The sequence below is a fragment of the Caretta caretta genome, chromosome 1, assembly GCF_965140235.1.
Source record: "Caretta caretta isolate rCarCar2 chromosome 1, rCarCar1.hap1, whole genome shotgun sequence".
Taxonomy (NCBI): Eukaryota; Metazoa; Chordata; order Testudines; family Cheloniidae; genus Caretta; species Caretta caretta.
Window position 1 is genome coordinate 55,956,017 of NC_134206.1, and position 22,104 is coordinate 55,978,120.

Genomic DNA, 22,104 nt, shown 5'->3' on the forward strand with positions numbered 1-22,104 from the left:
GCTCTCAACCCTCATGATACATTCATCCCACTTTCCCCATCACATATCCACCTGGCCTCCATCCCACTGCTCCCTCACTATCCCCCCAGAAATCCCCTACCATCCCCCAACAGCCCCATATTCCCAATAACCCACCGCTCACTCCAATGCCCCATCTATCTCCGGAAAAGTCCCTATTCCCCACCAGTGCTACATCCATTCCCTCAACACCTCCCACTCCCCCTACAATGACCCACCCAACCCTCGCTCTCCCCAACGCCTAACCTGTCCCCTGCAACAATCCTCCACTCCCTCTGCTATACCCCACTCTCCTCCCCAACAGCCCCCACTCTCTGCAACACCACACCTGACCCTCTGACAGCCCCTGCTCTCCCCGTAACACCCCACCCACCTGCCCTGATAGCTCCCTGCTCTCTCCAACGCCACCCGTCCCCCCAACAGCCCCTGCTCTCCCAGCAACACCCTACACATCCTCCTGACAGCCCCCCACTCACCCCAACCCCCACCCGCTCCCAGACAGCCCCCCGCTGCCCCAACCCCCACCCGTCCCCCCAAAAACCCCTACTCTCCTCAATCCCCACAGCCCCCCACTCTCCCTAACCCCCACCCGTCCCCCCGAAAACCCCTGCTCTCCTCAACCCCCACCCGTCCCCCTACAGCCCCCCACTCTCCCTAACCCCCACCCGTCCCCCCGAAAACCCCCGGTCTCCTCAACCACCACCAGTCCCCCCACAGCCCCCCACTCTCCTCAACTCCCACCCGTCCCCCGGAAAACCCCTACTCTCCTCAACCCCCACCCGTCCCCCCACAGCCCCCCACTCTCCCCATCCCCCACCCGTCCCCCGGAAAACCCCCGGTCTCCTCAACCACCACCAGTCCCCCCACTGCCCCCCACTCTCCTCAACTCCCACCCGTCCCCCGGAAAACCCCTACTCTCCTCAACCCCCACCCGTCCCCCCACAGCCCCCCACTCTCCCCATCCCCCACCCGTCCCCCGGAAAACCCCTGCTCTCCTCAACCCCCACCCATCCCCCCACAGCCCCCTGCTCTCCTCAACCCCCACCCGTCCCCCGGAAAACCCCTACTCTCCTCAACCCCCACCCGTCCCCCCACAGCCCCCCACTCTCCCCATCCCCCACCCGTCCCCCGGAAAACCCCTGCTCTCCTCAACCCCCACCCGTCCCCCCACAGCCCCCTGCTCTCCTCAACCCCCACCCGTCCCCGGACAACCCCCTCCCGTCCCCCCGACAACCGTCCCCCACCCCCGGGAGTCACCCCGTCTCTCTCTCACGCACACTCCGCGCCTCCGCTTTCTCCCTCCCAGGCCGCGCCGCCGGGGGGGGGCAGGGGGGGCGCAAGGGGGCGGGGGGGGCTCTGACTAGTTCCGCTTCCCTGGTCTGGGGGCGGGGCGCTCCGAGCCGGGCTGGGCCCCGCCTCCCGCGGCCCGGCTATATATTGGCGGCGGGGCCAGGCGGCGCGGCGGGTCTCGGGCGTTGGGTGAGTGGAGGGGGCCGGGGAGCCGAGCCGGCCGGGGGAGGCGCCGGCAGCCGGGGGAGGCGCCGGCAGCCGGCTCCTCCTTTGCGCACGTGTCTGCCGCGGGGCCTCCGGAACCACCAACGACCCCCACTCCCCAGGTGCCGCTGCTGGGGCCCGCAGGGGCGGGCTGGAGCCACAGCGGCTCCAGCCTGCGCGATCCGCCGCCGCCGGTGCGGCTGCAGCGCGGAGCCGCTCGAGCAGCCGCCCGTCACGCGGTGCGAGAGGCGCGGGGAATCCTCGCTGCGGCGCTCGCTCCCAGGCGCCGCTGTTTCCAGTGCGGGCCATCGCCTCTGGGGCAGCGAGCTGTGCCCGTGAAGTTCATTCAATGGACTTGCCACCGCTCAGCCCCGTTAGAGCCGGCCGCTGACTGCCTGGACACGTTTGGCCCTTTCTGTTTGTGACCTGTCGGCAGACCGGCTTGCCTCTCAAAGCCCTTCCTTGTTCCCAGCGGCCTGGCTTCTGCCAGCAGTGCCTGGTCTGGCGCTCACAAGCAGATCGTTGTGTGTATTAGAAATTGGGGGTGTCTCAGTGTCGAAGTCTGAGGGTTTTCAGAGTAGCAGCCGTGTTAGTCTGTATTCGCAAAAAGAAGAGGAGGACTTGTGGCACCTTAGAGACTAACCGATTTATTTGAGCGTAAGCTTTCGTGAGCTACAGCATCCAATGAAGTGAGCTGTAGCTCACGAAAGCTTACGCTCAAATAAATTGGTTAGTCTCTAAGGTGCCACAAGTCCTCCTCTTCTTTTTAATTTGAGTGTCCCTTAGCATTGTGCTTCTGATGTAAATAGTGGTGATTACAAATGCCCAGTTTGCTTTCAGTGTATATTCTACAACATTTGCTTAGAAATGTGTACTGGCTAGAATATTCATGGAAGATAGAGATGTGCCCATAACTAGTAAAAGCTTGTTTTAAAAAAAAAAAAAAGTAAGCTGACCTAAGTCCGCAGGTAGGCAGTGCTAGGTTGGTGGAAGAATTCTTCTGTTGATTTAGCTACCGCCTTTTGGGGAGGTGGATTAACAAGGCTGTTGGGAGAACCTCTCCCCTCACGAAGTGTCAGTCCTGAAGTTCTACAGTGGCACAGCTGATCTGGGGTAGCATTTTCAACGTAGACATAGCCTAACACTCTCCCACCTTCCCTTAGATCACAAGCTCTGAAGGAAGTTTCCTTCCTCTGTTCTATTCATGTAATGTGCATGACTTTAATTTTTTTTTTAATTAACAGGTAGTGCAGGAAAGAGCTTGCAGAGACATGGATACAAACTTCTCCTACCTAAATTGAAACAGTAGGACAGCCTCAGGCTTATGCTTCTACTCTTCTCAAAGCTTGCATTTGGACAATGAAAAAACAAGTCCATTCTTATTAGGGTGAAGGGTAAGAGCCCCAGCCAAGAAATGGCACTTTTATGGCCCTTGTATTCAAATTCTACTTTGGTCATTGGCCTGCTGTGTCCTTAAGCAAGTCAAAAGTCATGCCCTGTCTTTCTGGTCTCTGAAGTGGGGCATTAGTCCTTATTTTGCAGGAGGGTCTTGTGGCTTAATCATTCAGTATTTGGAGAGTCCTTTGAGGTCCTTGGCTGGAAGACACTGTTTTAGGTAACAGAATTGTTAAATGTAAATTTCCTGAAAATCTCTTACATGACTCCTGGATTTCTTTGGATTTGTAGTATGAATGAGTGATTGCTATTTTAACAATCATTTGACTTAGTCACTTATTTATTACTGTAAATTCAGAGAAATCTACAGGATTATAAATGGTGGTCAATTATTTTTGTCACGGTCCAGATTTCTCAGTCAAGGTATAGTGAAGGTCCAGAATCCAAAGAAATTTAAAAAAATAAAAAGATTTCAGGGTCTGCTCAAAAGTATCTGGCAGTTTGGATTTGGCCCGCAGTCTGCCTATTGACTACCCGTGCAATAAATGCTGGCTTAGATTTAATTATGTAATCTTAAATCTAGTGCTGTGGCTGGGTACTTGTGTTGGTCAGAGTACTTTCTTTGAAAAACTCTTCCTTGTTTTGCCTTCACTTTCCCAGTGTGTGATAAATCTCATCGGCAGGATGGAATAGAAATGAGCATATATTCCGTTTGTGGCTTGGTATGGTTTCCTTTACATTTAGTGCAGTGTAGCAATAATGCAAGTTCCACTGCAATGAGAGACTCACTACTTCATAGTGATTCCCTTCATTCACAGACTCTTTAGTCTCTTTGATTTTTTTTTCTTTTGCTCTTCTCTGAGATCAAAGGGGCTAAATCACAAAGTGCTTTGAGGACAGTAATGATATTAATTTCAGGATAATTAAGTATAACAATTTTGGAGCCTTTCTATCTTGAAATAACAGTAGCTAGTTAACTATGCTATTGGGAATAATACCTTTCAAATCTTTAAATATAATTCAGAAATACAGTATGTACTAGTAATGGCTGATTTTTTTTATCCCATTATATTCAGTCTAGTACAAGCCAGACCTTTCTAGAATGGAAAGAGTCAGCACTTTCATAAGTGTAAATAACGATTTGGCACAAAATTTTTCTGCTGTCAAAGTGATAAACAGGCATGTAGGAACAGACCTTTCAAAATGTTTCTTACAAACCCATGTCTGTCCATCACAGAACTTTAGAAAGGATGCAGTACAACTGTTCTTACAATTTCCTTGTCAGAATGTATCCTTCCCTGCATACTGTGAGTTGCTTTCCCTCTCATTTCTTTATCAGTTATCCCCCAAAACACTTTGGATGAAATATTTATACAATACATATTAGGAGTGTTTTAATTCTTCTGTGGATTTCCCCTTTATTTGAAAAAATTAATGTAAGAAAGGGGATACTCTGCTAGTACAACTGCTCACTCTCCTTATCTCATTTTTAAAAAGTACCATGCTGAATATATGGCTGGCATTATTTACCCATGCATGTAGATCTTTGAATTTCAAACTAGTTTAAGTCTTTAATATTAGTTTTCTAACTTGGTTCTGTTGCCCAAAACAAAACCTTTCCCCTCATGAAATAGCCTTTGCACTGATCTGCGGATTTATTTTAATGAGTGGTGCTTTATTTGAAAACATTGCCCTTGTAGGGTATTTATTATGCCAACCGCCTTCCTGAGAGACAAAACCAAATAAAATCCACACTGGGCGGCATTCTGTAAATTGAACCTGGGGCTTCCATTAAAAAGACTTATATTGGGAATACAAGGCAACCAAACCCCTTTCCAGATATTTCCTACATATTCCTGTCATCCTTTGTGATACTGATATCTGTCTTAAGTATTTATATGGCTTCCACTCTAGTACCTTAGTTCCTCATGATCTTTAGTGCAGTTATCTTAATGCATCCCTCTGAAGTAGAAAGGTACTATTCTTCCCATTTGTAAAATGGGGAAGTGAGGCACAGAGGGACTAGGTAATGTGCCCAGGGTCACACAGGAAATCTTTGGTAGAGCAGGGAATTGAACCTGGGTTTCCAAGTACAAGTCTAGGGCTCTAACCATTGGACCATCTTTTCTCTGCCATAGAACTCTTGATTTAAGAGAAGATAAATAGAAGTGGATATATGGGCATAATGGGTGGTCTGTAGAAAGTAGTTTAGCTGAAATATGCAGGTTAACAATAGTTTTAACGTTTTTTCCTTTTCCACCTTAGGTATACATATCACGACATCTTACCTGTCATTGGAGATTTCATATTCCATAGTGAGCAATAAGCAAGTGTGAAACATGAGGACAAATCCCGCCATTCAGGCTGCCATTGACCTCACAGCAGGTGCAGCAGGTAATACTGGAGAAAACTCTGTTTTCAAAGGTTTCAGAGTAGCAGCCGTGTTAATTTGTATTCGCAAAAAGAAAAGGAGTACTTGTGGCACCTTAGAGACTAACAAATTTATTTGAGCATAAGCTTTCGTGAGCTACAGCTCACTTCATTGGATGCTCAAATAAATTTGTTCGTCTCTAAGGTGCCACAAGTACTCCTTTTTTCTGTTTTCAAAGTTTCTGAGACTCTGATGCAAAAAAGCTTGTGCTCTTAAAGTAAGTCTCCTCACAAGTGTAAAGACAGTAATCTGATTGCTAAATGATGATTTGTCATATTGGCACTGTTAATAATTGAAAATCTTTACAAGAGGCACATCTTCCACATTTGAAGTAAGATGTTGAGATGAAGGAGGGAACTAACTGACTTAGCCCAGTGTTGCAAACATCTGATAGGTTAATATAACTCCACTGAAACCAATGCCAACAAGTAAATATGTAACCTCTTTTAGACTAATGATTTTCTAAGAGTAGGTTTGAGTACATCTAATGTGTATTTTCATGCTCACATGAGTTTCAGAATGTCAGTCACAAGTAAAGTTTTGCAATGAAGGCAAACACCATGTGCAAGCAAAGTAGTCGAGATAATGCTTCAGTCCTAAAAACTCTCCCTAATTGAAAGGGGCAGAAAGCTATCTGAAGGGTGATCTCTTTAACCAACATTCAGAAAGCCTCTTTGGAAGATGAGGAAACATTATGGTATTCAGAATAATGTAACATAAGGTCAGCAGTTCACTTAAGTTGTTCCTCCACTTAGCTACAAATGAAAATACCAATTTCTCATATCGCCTAAAATATGGTTGGTAAGGATGAAACATCAGGAGAAATAAATTAACTTTAAGTTGAGTTCTACAAAGAGCATGGAAAATACACATCTATGTACAGTGCCTAACACTGCTGCTGGTGCTCTACTACTAACAAATTCAACACATTAGCCATCTAATCACATCTCTTGCATATTCTAATACAGCTAATTCAGGGTATGTCTACACAGCAAAGAAAAACCCCTACCTAGCCTTGACCTCCAGCCTGAGCCCAGAAGTTTATATAGTAATGAAACAGCCCCACAGTCCAAGTCGGCTGACATGGGCCAACCGTGGGTGTCAAGTTGCTGTGCAGATATACACAGAGTTAGTGTTCTAGGAATGTTCCCTGTATTTGTGCTATGGATCCAAGAATATTAGCCATGACTCAAATGTTACAAGACACCTATGATCCAAAGTCTAAATCCAGAGGTCAGTGTGAAATATGATGGCATGTGGAGGGAAAAGAGGGTGCAGCTACCATTATCCAGGGGTAACACCTATAAGAAGGTTGCCAGAGTTTCCACCAGGCTGCTGTCCCTTGACTCTGCCCAGGTATACTTGTTTTATATTGGCCTGTGGCTATTCAGTATGTGACAGACTTGAAGATTTCCACACAAAGGCCCATTCTGGCTGATGGAAAGGAGAGGGAGCCTTCTATTTATTTCCCCTGTTACCTCATCACCATCCCAGAGCAGCCTATTTCTGCTATTTCTTCTACTTTGCTTTTGGGTCCTTATTGTAGTGATTCACAAGCAAGATCTGCTGCTGTCCCAAACAATAGTACAGTGAAATCACTGGTTTTTTTGTTGTTTTTTGGTCCGCTTCACCGATGCTCACAGGGTTGAAATAGCAGCAGCAAAAACTAACCTCTAGTCAGTATCACAGCAGTCAATCCTCACAAAGATAACTTTGTCAGTGAAAGCCAATACAGTGTCATCTTGGCTCTCATGAGGGCTAGGAAACCTAGTTTTCATTTAAAGAGATTTGCCAAAGCTGATGGCATTTCTCCCCCCCATCTCCCCTCCCACCCCCATTACATCCACTATTCAGGGAAATCTGCCTATTTTCTGTCAGTAAACAGGTTTAAAGGTAGATTATAGTTCTTTGCTCTATTTCCTCTTTTGGTTGCAACTCAAATATTAACTTCAAACAGCATGAAGAAGCGAAAGCCTTTAAACGTCTCTATCACGTTGATACTTGAAATCCTTTATAAAGAGATTGTTCTTGCTTTGCTTACTTGATTAGCTGTAAAATCCTCCTCCTTTGTTTTAATAGGCTGCTGTTAATCTTCCTTTCTATCCTCATCTTCTAGCATTTTTAAAGGTCTCCTTTATGTTTTCTGTCTCTTGCTGCAAGCTCACTATGTGTGCCTTGCTCTTGTTTTATGTTGGTTCCTACTGCTGTGCTGCATCTGGATCTTTGCCATTCAACAGAAGCTGACTTTACAGCATCCTAGGCTAGCAAACCAATTAACAGAAGATGTTGTAGGGATCCAATTAGCCAGTCCCTTGTTAAGTGTGTGGCCATGCTTCAGATTTCTCTCTGGAGATGTCTTGCCTGGCTGCTGGAGTAACTTGGCCCTCTGGCCAAAACAAGTCGTCCTCTTCTGGGGTAAATACATTCTAAACGAAAGTAAACAAGTACTTTTACCTTCAGTAGGCTACAGTCCTGTGTAGGAGGTGTGTGACACACAAGTCCTTCTCCTTGGTTGAATAGGACTTCTTCCCTTATACCAGTGCCCGAGCTATCCATGGCCTCGGCATCTAAGTCTTCCCTGTTGGTAAGTAGGGTTTTCCTAGTTGCCATTAGTTGGCAAGGGTTTCCTAAAGTCTTTCAGCCCTTAGTCAAGAGGGAATTAACTTGGACCTCTGCCCCTTATTTGAGGGCTCACAAATTCATTGCCCCTTGGTCACAGGAGTTCCTACACCACCTCCAACTCTGGGCTCTGGCCCTGGGACCCTGTATCAGCCATCCACCCTCAACTCACAGTTCCTCAGCTTCAGATTCCCAATACCATTTCCTACTTTCACTTCTCTCCAAAGAAGCCTTCTCCCTGGCCTCTTCCAGCAGTCATCAGCCAACCTACTTCCAGACAACATTCCTGGCTCTCTTTCAGTGAGGAGCCACCCCCAGTTTCTCTCCAGACTCTTGGCTGCTCTTTCCCCACCCTCACCCTAGACTGCCTCACGGGGGCTTCAGCAGAGCCCATCACAGGCACCTGCCCCAGCTCTCTCAACAGGGCGCCACATCTGCCCCTGCCAGCTTTTGCTGTCCTTAGTTAATCCCTCCCCTAGTGAGTACAGGAAGTGTCATATCCTGCTTCCAAGCCTGGTTAGCTGTGTAGCCTGCAATCACCTGATCTGGGAGGAAAATGAAACAGTGTGGGAGCTCAGATTGGAGTTCCTCTGGCTCACCCCATGACACAAGAGCAGCAGCAGTTTAATACAAACTGGCTCCACTCAGAGTGTGGGTACTAATGAGAATCACCCCTTCAAAACAAAATGTACCTTCTCCCTGCTTCAGAAACAACTAAAGGTGCTGGATTCACATAGGGTGACCAGATAGCAAGTGTAAAAAATTGGGATGGGGTAGGGCGTAATAGGAGCCTATATAAGAAAAAGCCCCCAAAACCGTGACTGTCCATATAAAATTGGGACACCTGGTCACCCTAGATTCACACATTCAGCTTCTTTAGTTTCTTGCATAATCTTTTCACATCATTCATTCAAATCTACTCATCCTTCATCTGATGAGGTGACGGCCTAATATACAGAGAATGTTAATTCCACTGATAACTCTTATTTCACCATCTAGTCAATGTATGAATTGATTGCCTTGTGTTATGAACAAATGTCTAACTGTTGTAAATCAAGCATTGATCTTTTTCATTTGGTACTTCTGTAACTTAAAAATGTTGCAAGAGCCAGTGTCGTCATTGGTGTCACCAAAGTTGATTGAGGTAGGCCTAATTATGCCAGTGGTGAATTTGTCCCTTTCTCCATATTGCTTTTTTGTTTTTTCTTCATTATGTTGAGTTTTTTTCACATGATCAGTAAGGGGTTGTTGAATATTAATAATCTTATTTCCTCAGGTGGGACTGCATGTGTGCTAACTGGCCAGCCCTTTGATACCGCTAAGGTGAAGATGCAGACATTTCCCAGCATGTATAAAGGACTCATTGAATGTATTGTGAAGACATATAAACAAGTTGGATTGCGAGGCTTCTACAAAGGGACCACCCCGGCACTTGTAGCCAACATAGCAGAAAACTCAGTCCTATTCATGTGCTATGGGTTTTGCCAGCAGATTGTGAGGGGCATTGTTGGATTAGACAGGAAAGCAAAACTGAGGTTAGTAACAGAAATTGTAATCTCCAGAATATTGTACAACTAGCAGTCAAGAGTAAATACTAATGTGCTGTATTTTAAAATGAAGTGCAGTCTCTTTGCCCTTATCCGGGGTGCCATTTTGTCACTGTGCAAGTGCTAACTTTATTACACAAGACCTTGTCTCGGCAATTATGGTACATTTTTCATAAGAACAGATGGCTGGTCTGTATGGGGTGTGCCTATTGCCAAAAAACCCAGATGTGAAATGTGTTGTTTCTTCCAAACACCATGATTTGTTTTGGGAAGGAGAAGAGAATTCTGTAAGCATCTTTCTTAAATCCCATGCTGTAGTATTTGTGAAGGAAAGGGTATGAAACTACTGGAGCACTGGCGGCTGTAACTCGTGCATCATTAAGAGAGGCTGCATCTTCATTGTCTGCACTGCTCCATGGATGGATATCAGTGATGGCTCAGGTGGTTTATGCGGTGACTCAGCACTGTCCCAACTGTCGTTCCCTCCAGAGCAATGATGATGCCGAATAACATTCACTTACTTGTTGTAACTGTGTTCCGGCTTCACTAATTTGCCATCAAAAAGGGGGAAGCTCTTGGTTGTGATTCTGCAAACTAGGTGTCCCCTCTAATACTTACAAGTTATTGAAAGTAAAACGTGAAAAATCAGTGTTGTGTGTGGGTAAATGGTACCTTTCTTTCCTGTCAGGTTTTAGGAAATGAACCCAGACACTTGTGGATCAAACTTTGGTTTAAGGATATGAGAATGTGCTTAGCTTCAGGCCGTTTAAAGACCAATTTTATTAGCTGCATTCCATCTGTATATACTTACAATTACCAGAATGAGAAGGTGGAGGAAATTTACACTACATCACTAGAGGCTAAAGTATTTTAGAAGTGATCACAATGTTTAAATATTCTAGTCTTACCCCATATCTCATCTCCTCTGAACACCAGGTCAGTTTGCTCTAGGTGATAGTCTGTTTAGTATATAACTAGTCAGAATGGATTTTGAAATAACTAAAGAGAAAACACTAACTATGAAGAAATTATGGGTTAATTGGAGAGCAGATGAATATGTAATGGAACAGGTGACTAGAGCACATAGTGATACCAAAGCCAAGTGCCTCCAACAACAAAGTGCATTTATCAATCTGCTTTTATTCCCTGGGGTGTTGTACTAAATACAGAATGAAAAGGAGTACTTGTGGCACCTTAGAGACTAACCCGTTTATCTGAGCATAAGCTTTCGTGAGCTACAGCTCACTTCATCAGATGCATATGTGGAAAGTATAGAAGATCTTTAGTTTATTTATTGCCTTAATTATTGCATGCTACTCAAACTCTCTTCTAAAGACAGAAGGTTATCACAAACATTTCTATTATCCTCTCCCCAAAGTGTTATTGAAGCACTCGCATACTATTTTTAATTAATCTTCACAAGACCTCAGTGTTGCAAGAGGGTAGTAGTATCCTCCTGTCACTGGTGGGGAGCTGAGGCACAGAAGTATCTGCTAGTTTTGGGGGCCCAATTTGAATCATCTAGGATGTGATTGTTTCCTCAAAGTACCTAGCATTATAATATCCAGAGCTCAGCTCCCCTTGACCTCTGTGCAGCTGTGAGTGCTCAGCACTTATGGAAATCAGACCCCAGGGTCTCAGGTCAGGTACCCGGAAAATGAGGAGAACACAACTAGTGGCCACTTGAGAGACTTACGCAGCATCACACACACAAACTCCGTGACAAAGCCAAGGATCGAAGCCAGTTCTCCAGAGTTCTGTAGGTTTCAGAGTAGCAGCTGTGTTAGTCTGTATCCGCAAAAACAAAAGGAGGACTTGTGGCACCTTAGAGACTAACAAATTTATTTGAGCATAAACTTTTGTGAGCTACAGCTCACTTCAGCGGATGCATTCTGTAGAACTCCCTTAACGATGAGACAATCAAGTCTCTTCTTGCAATCTCCTGGCTCGTTAACCACACATCTTCCTACTTCTGCAACAAATGAAGTAGGGTCCTACACCAAACAGCCTCCTTCACTTGACAGCCCTGAGTCATCTCCAGAACAGGTTGATCCTGTGCATTGAATGAGGCAGGAAACCTCTAGGGCAAAAATAGCACGTAATTAGAGACTCTTATAATGCAGAGGTACCAGGGGCACAACACATGCACAAGGAAAGCTAAAACTTTAAAATTCCTTGATAAAATTGTAAGCCTCTCATTCTATAGACTGACTGTGGTATCCTAATCAAGATACTAGGGATTAAGTCACTGTACTCCAAAGCCAGAAAAATCTCCATTTAACTGAATTTAAACAAAAAACAGAGTTTTGGCTCAACTTTGGCAGTGAACTTGCTTCCTTAAATAATTCTCAACTCTGCCATATACTCTCAGCTTAACAGTAAATGAAAAATGATGAATACTACTTAAATACACTTGAATCTAGCATTGTTGGTTTTAAAGACTTTTTTTGTAGTATGTTAAAAATGCTCAGTATTCACCCTAAGTGAAGCCTAGTTTCTTAAACAGATGCCAAAATTAAATGGAAGTAAGACTCCTCAGTATATTTAAAAATCTCATGGTCCATTTAATTTCCCAGTAAGGCACTTCTGCTCTTTTCATAGATTCAGAAAAAACTGCATCAATGCATATTTAGAAAACCGAAAACATTCTGCTTAGGCAGCACTCTGGCACTTACTACATAATTTAAGGTACACTAGTTTAGAACATTAATATAGTCAAATTTATACACTCTCTCTCTCTCTCTCTCTTCCCCCCCACCCCCCCACTTTCCTAGGATCAAATGTTTTTCCATTCCTGGTTAGGGTGCTGAGTAACCAACACTCGGGTTGCATTCGGTCAACAGGCTCATGGAGTGTCTAATAAAAGCCACAGATGAGCTAAATTATGAAGACTCTGGCTTTCACAGTGTTTAAAAGTATTTGTGAAGATCTTAGATATACCGAACAGAGGTTCCAGCCTTTTAAATAGCTTCAAATGTACAATTTGTCATCATGAGACAGATGGATTGGGTGGCAGGGAAAACATGGAACTTTCAGATTTCTAAAGAATGTGTGAGGATTTTGCTATTTTTAAAGATCAAAATAAAATCCTTGCAGTAATACCCAAAAAATGTGAGATGGTAAACCCCTACTCCAGGACCTTCACACCCAGTAAAAGGACCAGAGCAGCATAAAAGGGCCCCAGAACCAAAGGTTGCAATGACAGGAGGATTTCTCCCACTGAAGGCAGTGTGGAAGACAGTTGTAAGATTGCCTTCAGAGGACCCCATTGCAAGCCTTGCTGTGGGGGCATGTTGGGGACAGACAGCCTGTGGAGGCTGCTGTAAATTACAGAGGGCTGGGAATCTGGGATTGTGTTACTCCAGGGGATTCTCCAGTTCTGGGAGCATCCCAAGATTGGGGGGACACAAAGGTGGCTGAAAGCCATCATAAGTCTATCCCCCATGTCCACACCCTGTCTGTGAGTTCTGTACTGCACCCCATTAGAGGCTCAGCAGAGCAGCTCAGCCATGGTCTACATTGTACCTAATTTCTCTGCCATGTCACTCATCCAAACTCTGGAAGGAGGGAAGAGTATCTTAGATCATCCTGACAGGTTTCAGAGTAGCAGCCGTGTTAGTCTGTATTCGCAAAAAGAAAAGGAGTACTTGTGGCACCTTAGAGACTAACAAATTTATTTGAGCATAAGCTTTCGTGAGCTACAGCTGATGAAGTGAGCTGTAGCTCACAAAAGCTTATGCTCAAATAAATTTGTTAGTCTCTAAGGTGCCACAAGTACTCCTTTTCTTTTTTTAGATCATCCTACTCATTTTGCTTCACCACAGAACTCCCACTTGAAGACACCAAAGTCTGAGGCTCTGTAGTGACCTAATTTTAAACAAACAAAAAAACCAAAACAGTTACTAACCTTTCCGTGACTACTGTTCTTTGAGGTGTGTTGCACAGGTCCACTCCACTGCATGCGCTACAATTGTTAGAGTAGGAGCTGTTCTCTGAGTGCATGATCCTTTGTTGATCACAGGGACATGTTGGTATGGTGCCAGCTATCTTTATAGAGGCACTGGCAAAAAAACTGGTAAAGAAGCTGTGGCCTTGTGATACCATGGGTTAGTGAAGCCATACAGTCTTGAATGTCAGGTTTCAGAGTAGCAGCCGTGTTAGTCTGTATTCGCAAAAAGAAAAGGAGGACTTGTGGCACCTTAGAGACTAACCAATTTATTTGAGCATAAGCTTTCGTGAGCTACAGCTCACTTCATCGGATGCATGCAGTGGACAATACAGTGGGGAGATTTATATACACAGAGAACATGAAACAATGGGTGTTACCATACACACTGTAACAAGATTGATCAGGTAAGGTGAGCTATTACCAGCAGAAGAGTGTGGGGGGGGAACCTTTTGTAGTGATGATCAAGGTGGGCCATTTCTAGCAGTTGACAAGAACGTCTGAGGAACAGTGGGGGGTGAGGGGGGTAATAAACATGCGGAAATAGTTTTACTTTGTGTAATGCCCCATCCACTCCCAGTCTCTATTCAAGCCTAAGTTAATTGTATCCAGTTTGCAAATTAATTCCAATTCAGCAGTCTCTCATTGGAGTCTGGTTTTTGAAGTATTTTTGTTGAAGAATTGCAACTTTTAGGTCTGTAATCGAGTGACCAAAGAGATTGAAGTGTTCTCCAACTGTTTGGATGTTTTAATTCTTGACGTCTGATTTGTGTCCATTTATTCTTCTACGTAGAGACTGTCCAGTTTGACCAATGTACATGTAATGGGGGGGACGACTAGATAATTGGTCTGCTAAACCCAGGGTTGTGAGTTCAATCCTTGAGGGGGCCATTTAGAGATCTGTGGCAAAAATTGGGGATTGGTCCTGCATTGAGCAGGGGGTTGGACTAGATGACCTCCTGAGGTCCCTTCCAACCCTGATATTCTATGATTCTATACATGGCAGAGGGGCATTGCTGGTACATGATGGCATATATCACATTGGTAGATGTGCAGGTGAACGAGCCTCTGATAGTGTGGCTGGTGTGATTAGGCCCTATGATGATGTCCCCAGAATAGATATGTGGACACCATTGGCAACGGGCTTTGTTGCAAGGATAGGTTCCTGGGTTAGTGGTTCTGTTGTGTGGTGTGTGGGTGCTGGTAAGTATTTGCTTCAGGTTGGGGGGCTGTCTGTAAGCAAGGACTGGCCTGTCTCCCAAGATCTGTGAGAGTGATGGGTCGTCCTTCAGGATAGGTTGTAGATCCTTGATAATACATTGGAGAGTTTTAGTTGAGGGCTGAAGGTGATTGCGTTCTGTTATTTTCTTTGTTGGGCCTGTCCTGTAGTAGATGACTTCTGGGTACTCTTCTGGCTCTGTCAATCTGTTTCTTCACTTCAGCAGGTGGGTACTGTAGTTGTAAGAATGCTTGATAGAGATCTTGTAGGTGTTTGTCTCTGTCTGAGGGGTTGAAGCAAATGCGGTTGTATTGTAGAGCTTGGCTGTAGACAATGGATTGTGTGGTGTGGTCTGAATGAAATTCACTTCAGGTCTTATTTGATTCATCGAATTGGTTGTGCTTTTTCATCAGAGAAATGGGAAAGATTATAATATACTTACATTTATATAGCTGTTGAAGGAGAAGAACTTATTTGAGTTGTATATGAAGATGGCTGGAGCTAGGTGTTAAGTTGGTCACCTCTTTTAAATGATTGCTTTTTCTTTTTTGCACTCTTGTTCAGTTTTTCTTTATTTGATAAAGCTTTTAGGAAATAGCCTACTGCAAGAGCACCCATCTTGTGACTGTAGAGCAGTGCCCAAGTATCAATTGTAGTTTCTTTGTTGCAGTGATCTGCAGAATGCAGCTTCAGGCTCTTTTGCTTCTGCATTTGCTGCCCTGGTCCTATGTCCCACAGAGCTGGTGAAGTGTCGGTTGCAGACCATGCATGAAATGCAGTTATCTGGAAAGATAGCACAAGGACACAAGTAAGTATGTAATTTGCTCAATACCACTGAAATCCGTTGATGTTATACCTATTTTAAAAGTCCATCCTAGCACACTTAAGGTCTAGTTTGTACTGTGCTATTAATTGCACAAAGGGTGTGCTACTGATTGTCAGAATACATTCCTGGGGAATGCTAACTTAGGGTATGTCTTCACTGCAGAGTTAACTCAGGCTGTTACTAAAGTGTTTCCCTTAACTCCCCTACCTCCTTCTCTCCCCGTCCACAGAAACAGCCCTCTGACCTGAGTTTAGTGGTCCTTTCAATCTGGGTTAGCTGGTTCATCTGTGGCTGTAGGCTAAAAGCCAAGCGAGGCTTTCACTCAGGCTAGTAACCTGCTCACTTTGCAGTGACGATATGTGCTAAGTCACTTGAGTGGCAGTAGTCCTCCACTGCATTCCCACAGTTCCTTGTGTGGCACTCAGAAGGACAGACACGTTCTCCCACAATTCACTGGAAAGAATCAGAGCAGTTCAGTTTACTGCAGCACAAAGAAGCATGGGATATGCCTCCAGAGGTACTAGCCCCACACAGAGTGCAGCTCCACTGAGGATGCTGTAACCAGAGTAGGGTTTTGTAGTGTGGCTGCTCACACTTGAGCTAAACTAACCCAGGTGCTCACTTCTGGGTGCCAATCACCTGGGTTAAACCTGTAGCGAAGACATACCCTTAATTGCTACCCCTGCTCCTGTCTCAGGTCTGTGGCAAAACCAAATGATTAGAGCCAGGAATTCCTCAATTCTAATTCTTGCCTTGCAATTGATTCATTATTTGGCCTCTCTTTCCCCATCTGTAAAATGGGGGTAATGTTTAAGGTATTTACTCATAGGATGTTGCAGATCAATATGTGTTAAGTGCTTCGTATTGTTAATTGTTTCAACCCCTCTATCAGTACAGTTTGGTCAGTAATGAAAAGTGTTATTCAAAAGGATGGCCCACTCGGGTTCTACCATGGTCTGTCAAGCACTTTACTTCGGGAAGTCCCAGGTTATTTCTTCTTCTTTGGAGGCTATGAACTGTGTCGGACATTTTTTGCAGCGGAGAGACCAAAAGATCAACTAGGTATGTGCCAGCTTGTGGGTATGTGGGAAAGGTAGTCTCTCACTACAGAAAGTAGCATACTGCTCCTCTCAAAATCTCTCCGGCAATGCTAATTATACCTTATGCACTTACTGTATCTCTGCACCAAAAAAATGTAGCCCTGTAGAATAGCGATGTGGGAGCAAAACCAACACTATTCCTGTTTATGACTGTAAAGAACTGCTCAGACCAACCATTTTCCGATTTGACATGCATCATCTTGTTTTTGTATACTTATTTAGCTGATGTATGAGTTACCTGATCAGGAGAGGATAATTGTGCAAAAACTGTTTAATGTTCAACACTACATGGTGCACCACCAAACTGTTTATTGCAGCAAAGTTGTTCATAGTTTGGCAAATTATAAGCAACTGAAAACAGAGTCTTATCATGGGAAATGTCGGGCAACCTCATTAATAGGCTGTTTTGTCAGTCCTATTTATAGTACGTAAGGGCTATCTGGTTGTTTAGGATTCAGATGTTAGTACTGCAGAATGTGAAATGTAATTTTCTGTATCATTCCAGTATGAACACAAACTCTTGGAACTCTTGCATTCCTTATTTTGGACAATGCTCCTTCCGTGCTCTGAAGTGTCAGCCTCTGTTTGCCAGAAGCTGGTAATGGGCGACAGGGGATGGATCACTTGATGATTGCCTGTTCATTCCCTCTGAAGCACCTGGCATTGGCCACTGTCAGAAGACAGGATACTGGGCTAGATGGACCTTTGGTCTGACCCAGTATGGCTGTTTTTATGTTCTAACTTCATATGCACTTTCAAAGAGGGATATTGAAGATAGGAAACCATTGGGTCTATCTGGCTATTAAAATGCAAGATACCAGCGTTTGAAGGGACTTGCTTTTTGCTTTTAATAGTTTGTTTTTTAGTAGTTAAAGGTTCTTCCTATTTTTGGCCACTATTGTTACAGAATTTGCATAAAATCTGGTCATAAGAGCAAAATGTGGTTGCATTTTGAAAATTGACTGGGTTTGTAACACTGCGGTCTCACTCAATAGACGCTCCCCTGTGTATGTTCAGAGTCATAACTGCTGGCTTTACTCAAGAAGTTTTTACAACCTTTTTACTTGTGCTAGCGCTGCAGAGCCAATCCAGTAATGGCAGCAGGAGTGAGATATTTTGTCTTAAGTATTAATTAAATTCTGATACCCCCCCCCTTTTTTTTTCTTTCTTGTCATGGCCTGAACCATACATTCCAGGGTGAACTTAAAGGCCTGGCAGGCGAGTTGAACTTCTGAACTAAGAATATGTAAATTTAGAAGGAATTGAGAGAGCATAATGGTATATCTCTCCCTATGTTACAAAAAGAAACGTGCTTTCCTAAACTAGACTTTGTGTTGAAGGTTTGTCTACATAGTAAAACTTTGAAACTCTTATTCTAAATATGCTTGTGGCATTAGGAGGCTGGACTCTTTAGAAATCCACAACCACTTTGTTTAATCTTATACCTATGATACAGTGCACGCTTATCACACAGAAAGATGGCCACTTCTTCATAAGCTCTGTGCATTCCTTGTTTTCACATTTGTTCTAAAATAATTTCACATTATTCTAAAATAGAACCATCAGATTTGGGGGGTAGTTTGCACAGTGTATAAAAGCTTATTTCATGTTTTTAGGCCCTATTCCTTTGATGGTGAGTGGTGGTTTTGGAGGCATCTGCTTGTGGATTGCTGTTTATCCTGTGGACTGTGTCAAATCTAGAATTCAGGTTCTTTCCATGTCTGGAAAACAGGCGGGCTTCATGGGAACATTTGCAAATATTTTGCGAAATGAAGGTAAACATATCCAATACAAACTGAACCTGCAGGCTCATCTGTGAAAACTTTTCACTCCAGTATGAAAAATCTGTTCTGAAACCTAGTTTGTTAAGAAGTTAAGGGGAATTAATTACACTATTCCCTTTTCTGTAGACCACAAATTACTATTCTTGTGAAATTCTCCCATCACCACCTTTAGAGACCAGGGAAATGATGCTACTAAAAAAATCTTTATGCTAACATAACTAGTTTCACAGATTCAGACTTAATGCATCTACTACACTCAGTTGTACTTTAGAGGGCAATCACTTAGTACTTACTGTAGTATCTTACCTGTTAAAGACAGATGAGTAAATGCACCCTACTGTCCTGCAATGGCTAACTTGTCATTTAAACATTGAAACTCCAAGCAGGTACTAGAAATAGATCAAATTTGTGGTGAATCTATCTATTTTTGAAGAATTTATAAGAAACGGTAATTTGTACATCTATAAAAGATGCTCAGTTGACTAGGAAAGTAGAAATTGCCATACTGGATCAGATCCAAGGTCCATCAGGTCCAGGATGGTGTATCTGAAAGTGGATAGCACCAGATGCTTCAGAGGAAAGTATGAGAACCCTGAAGCAGGAAGATGTGGAGCTAGCTGCCCCCCATATTGCGTCTTTTCCGAATCGCTAATAGTTAGATGGTCTGAAGCCCAAGGTTTAATATCCCTTCCAAAATGTTATTAAGATGACTCTGGATATTTATCCATATAGATGTCCAGTCTCTTCTGGAATCTTGAGTTGTTGGCCTCAACAACTTCCTGTCTCAATGAGTTCTACTCTCTGCTTCCTGATTCTTCTAATTAACATAATTGTTTTAAGTTCCTCTGCATGACTTCTAGAGAGTAGAGCATCAGAACTATTGCTGATCAGTCTTTTAAGAGTTTAACATGCATATTTCTAATCTGTTCATGTTTCATTTTGCAGGAGTATTTGCTTTGTATTCTGGACTAAAGCCTACTTTAATTCGTGCATTCCCAGCCAATGGTGCACTATTCCTTGCCTATGAGTACAGCCGCAAGATGATGATGGAACAGGTTGACACGTACTGAAATCTTCCAGCAGCAGGTTTAGGTTAACCTTTTTAAAAAGAACTGTAGGGCTTGAATGGATACAAAACCAATAGGGTGACATCATGATTTGAGAAACTCAGTCAATTTAGGATTTTAAAAAATCTTTTTAAAGTAAATGGATTTTGTAGACCTTGTATTTGTGTTTACAGGTTTTTTGTTTTTTTTTTAAGGGAGGATGGAGACATGTTAATGTTCTTTCCACCTATTGTGCTGCTCAAGAGATATAATTATGTTGCCCTGATGGAAGCGGTACTCAGTGTAAAGGGCAGTGATCTTTCAGTTAAGAGAGTTAATCTCAAATTTTAAAAATCTAGTTCTGTAACATCCATGGTACAAGAAGCCTGAATTTCCCTTTTTCATTGTTAGCAAACACAACTGATTCAAGGCCACACGGCACTGGTGCATTAGTAAAAGTAGTGCTACTCTTTTCATTATCAATTTTAGGGCTTGTCTACTCAGGGAGTTACTCTTGAATAGTTTCATCTGTGGATACTCTTATTCTGGAATAAATCTCATTCCAAATTATTTTAATCCACTTTAGACAGCCTATCAGGAATAGTTAGTCTGCTCTAAATTCACACCGTACGTTATTCTGGATTCACTTTCATGTGTAGGTGAGCCCTTAGTAAGAGTATTCAATGGAAACAGTAAGCTGCTTACATTTTACAGCCATTTCACCTCTTTGTAAGAGACTGTTAGACTACTGTTTCTTCAAGTACTTTAATACACAAGGAAAGGTAGAAGAGGGAGGTTTAGTTTCCTGAAGTGTTTCGTTTAAGCAATGCATGGCTAATACTTACACTATTTTAGTAGTGGAATTGTACAAATTCATTAACTCTGCCTTCAGTAGTTTCACCAGTAATGTGAAAACATTAAAGTAACTGGAACAGAATGGGTCTTGCAAGCCTAATACCTCATTTCTCTCTTTACCACCCCCCCTTCCTTTTCTGTTTTAACTGATGTCTCTAGGTAGCCTCCTTCTGTAGGTTTGCAAGCAGGGTATGTCCAGTACTAGCTACCATCTTTGACGCTTTTAGGAAAGGGTCTACTTGTAGATGTCTAATACAGTGGTTCTCAACCAGGGGTACATGTACGCCCTGGAAGACCTCTGCGTATCCCCAGGGGTAATCAGCTCATTTAGATATTTGCCTAGTTTTACAACAGGCTACATAAAAAGCACTAGTGAAGTCAGTACAAACTAAAATCTCATACAATGACTTGTTTATACTACTCTATATACTATACACTGAAATGGAAGTGCAATATTTATATTACAATTGGTTTTTTTATATTATATGGTAAAAAGGAGAAAGTCAGCAATTTTTCAGTAATAGAGTGACACTGACATTTTTGTATTTTTATGTTTGATTTTGTAAGCAAGTAGTTTTAAGTGAGGTGAAACTTGCGGTACACAAGACAAATCAGACTCCTGCAAGGGGCACAGTAGTCTGGAAAGCTTGAGAGCCACTGGTCTAATATACACATCACAGTATGTAGGCCCAACAGGTTGCCAGCAGGTTGGTGTCTAGTTTACTACTACTCATCTTAGGCAAGGGAATGTCCAGAGATCCAAATGCCTACAGTAATACCACCTACCCCTCGATCCCTTCCATATGTCCGTGGGGCCTGGGTTGCACCCTGTCACCTCAATACCAATTGTTGCTACTACTCATATTGCTTGAACCAAGTAAGAAGAAAGTTCAGGTATTGTGCAATGACCAAGAATAGTCAGTGCAATCTCTACCCATTGGCCTCTTTCTTGGTCATCTTACAAAATAATCTAGGTTAAAGGCTGCCTTCAGTGGTCCCATCCCTGTGTTGAAAAAGCAGGAAGCCAGAAAAGAGTAGAAGGCCAGCATAAATTTTAATTGGTAGATGGATTTAAAAAACACCAAAAAAACCCACACCCTTGACCGTCAGGGTGTAGAAACTAGTAGGAAGAGGATCAAAACCGTGGGAGGATATAGTTTGGGACAGGGGTAGGCAAACTTTTTGGCCTGAGGGCCACATCTGGGTGGGGAAATTGTATGCAGGGCCATGAATGTAGGGCTGGGGCTGGGGTGCGGGAAGGAATGTGGGGTGTGGGAGAGGGTGTGGTGTGCAGGAAGGGGCTCAAGGCAGGGGGTTAGGGTGCAGGAAGGGTTTCAGGGCAGGGAGATGGGGGTTCAGGAGGGGTTTGGTCTCCGGCTTCACTTACCTCAAGTGGCTCCAGGGTGGCAGTGGCGCGCAGCAGGGCTAAGGCAGGCTCCCTGCCTGCCCTGGCCCTGTGCCACTGCCAGAAGGGGCCAGCATGTCTGGCAGTGGCTCTTGGTGGGGGGGCAGGTGGCCCTGCCATGCATTGCTCTTGCCTGTGGGTACCACCCCTGAAGCTCCCATTGGCTGCGGTTCCCAGCCAATAGGATCTGTGGGGGGTGGTACCTGCAGGTGAGGGCAGCGCCCTGAGCCGTCTTCCCCTGCCCCCACCCCCACCCCTGGGCGCCTCAGTGGAGGACATGTACCAGTCTGGAGCCTGCTCCATAGTTTGATCTCAATGATGGTTGGAGGAATGGTAATACTTCAGCCATCATAATCCAAAAGGAACAAGATTTGGGGCCAGATGCAGTGGGTTAGGAAAGGATGTAGATACCCTTAAAT

General features: G+C 43.9%; 1 protein-coding gene across 6 annotated transcripts; it reads left to right on the forward strand.

Moving 5' to 3' along the window:
• Positions 1-1,382: 1,382 nt before the first annotated feature.
• SLC25A15 (solute carrier family 25 member 15) lies at positions 1,383-20,362 on the forward strand. 6 transcript variants are annotated; one of them, XM_048848577.2, is made up of 8 exons: positions 1,383-1,497; positions 2,757-2,906; positions 5,173-5,301; positions 9,234-9,492; positions 15,340-15,477; positions 16,388-16,557; positions 18,212-18,370; positions 19,325-20,362. In XM_048848577.2, the coding sequence occupies exons 3-8, from the start codon at positions 5,247-5,249 to the stop codon at positions 19,447-19,449; spliced, it is 906 nt and encodes a 301-aa protein (XP_048704534.2). In that variant the 5' UTR covers positions 1,383-1,497; positions 2,757-2,906; positions 5,173-5,246; the 3' UTR covers positions 19,450-20,362. The 6 variants fall into 6 exon arrangements, with proteins under 6 accessions (XP_048704534.2, XP_074984302.1, XP_048704569.2 ...); XM_048848594.2 differs by lacking the exon at positions 1,383-1,497 and adding an exon at positions 1,553-1,634; XM_048848575.2 differs by lacking the exon at positions 1,383-1,497 and adding an exon at positions 1,721-2,036.
• Positions 20,363-22,104: the final 1,742 nt, after the last annotated feature.

What these genes read in the sequence shown, in the direction of transcription:
- SLC25A15 (XM_048848577.2), top strand. Translation starts at nt 5,247, where the DNA reads ATGAGGACAAATCCCGCCATTCAGGCTGCCATTGACCTCACAGCAGGT. An exon ending in AAGATAGCACAAGGACACAA is followed by an intron (nt 15,478 to 16,387) that starts GTAAGTATGTAA and finishes CCCCTCTATCAG; the next exon opens with TACAGTTTGGTCAGTAATGA. An exon ending in GAGACCAAAAGATCAACTAG is followed by an intron (nt 16,558 to 18,211) that starts GTATGTGCCAGC and finishes TCATGTTTTTAG; the next exon opens with GCCCTATTCCTTTGATGGTG.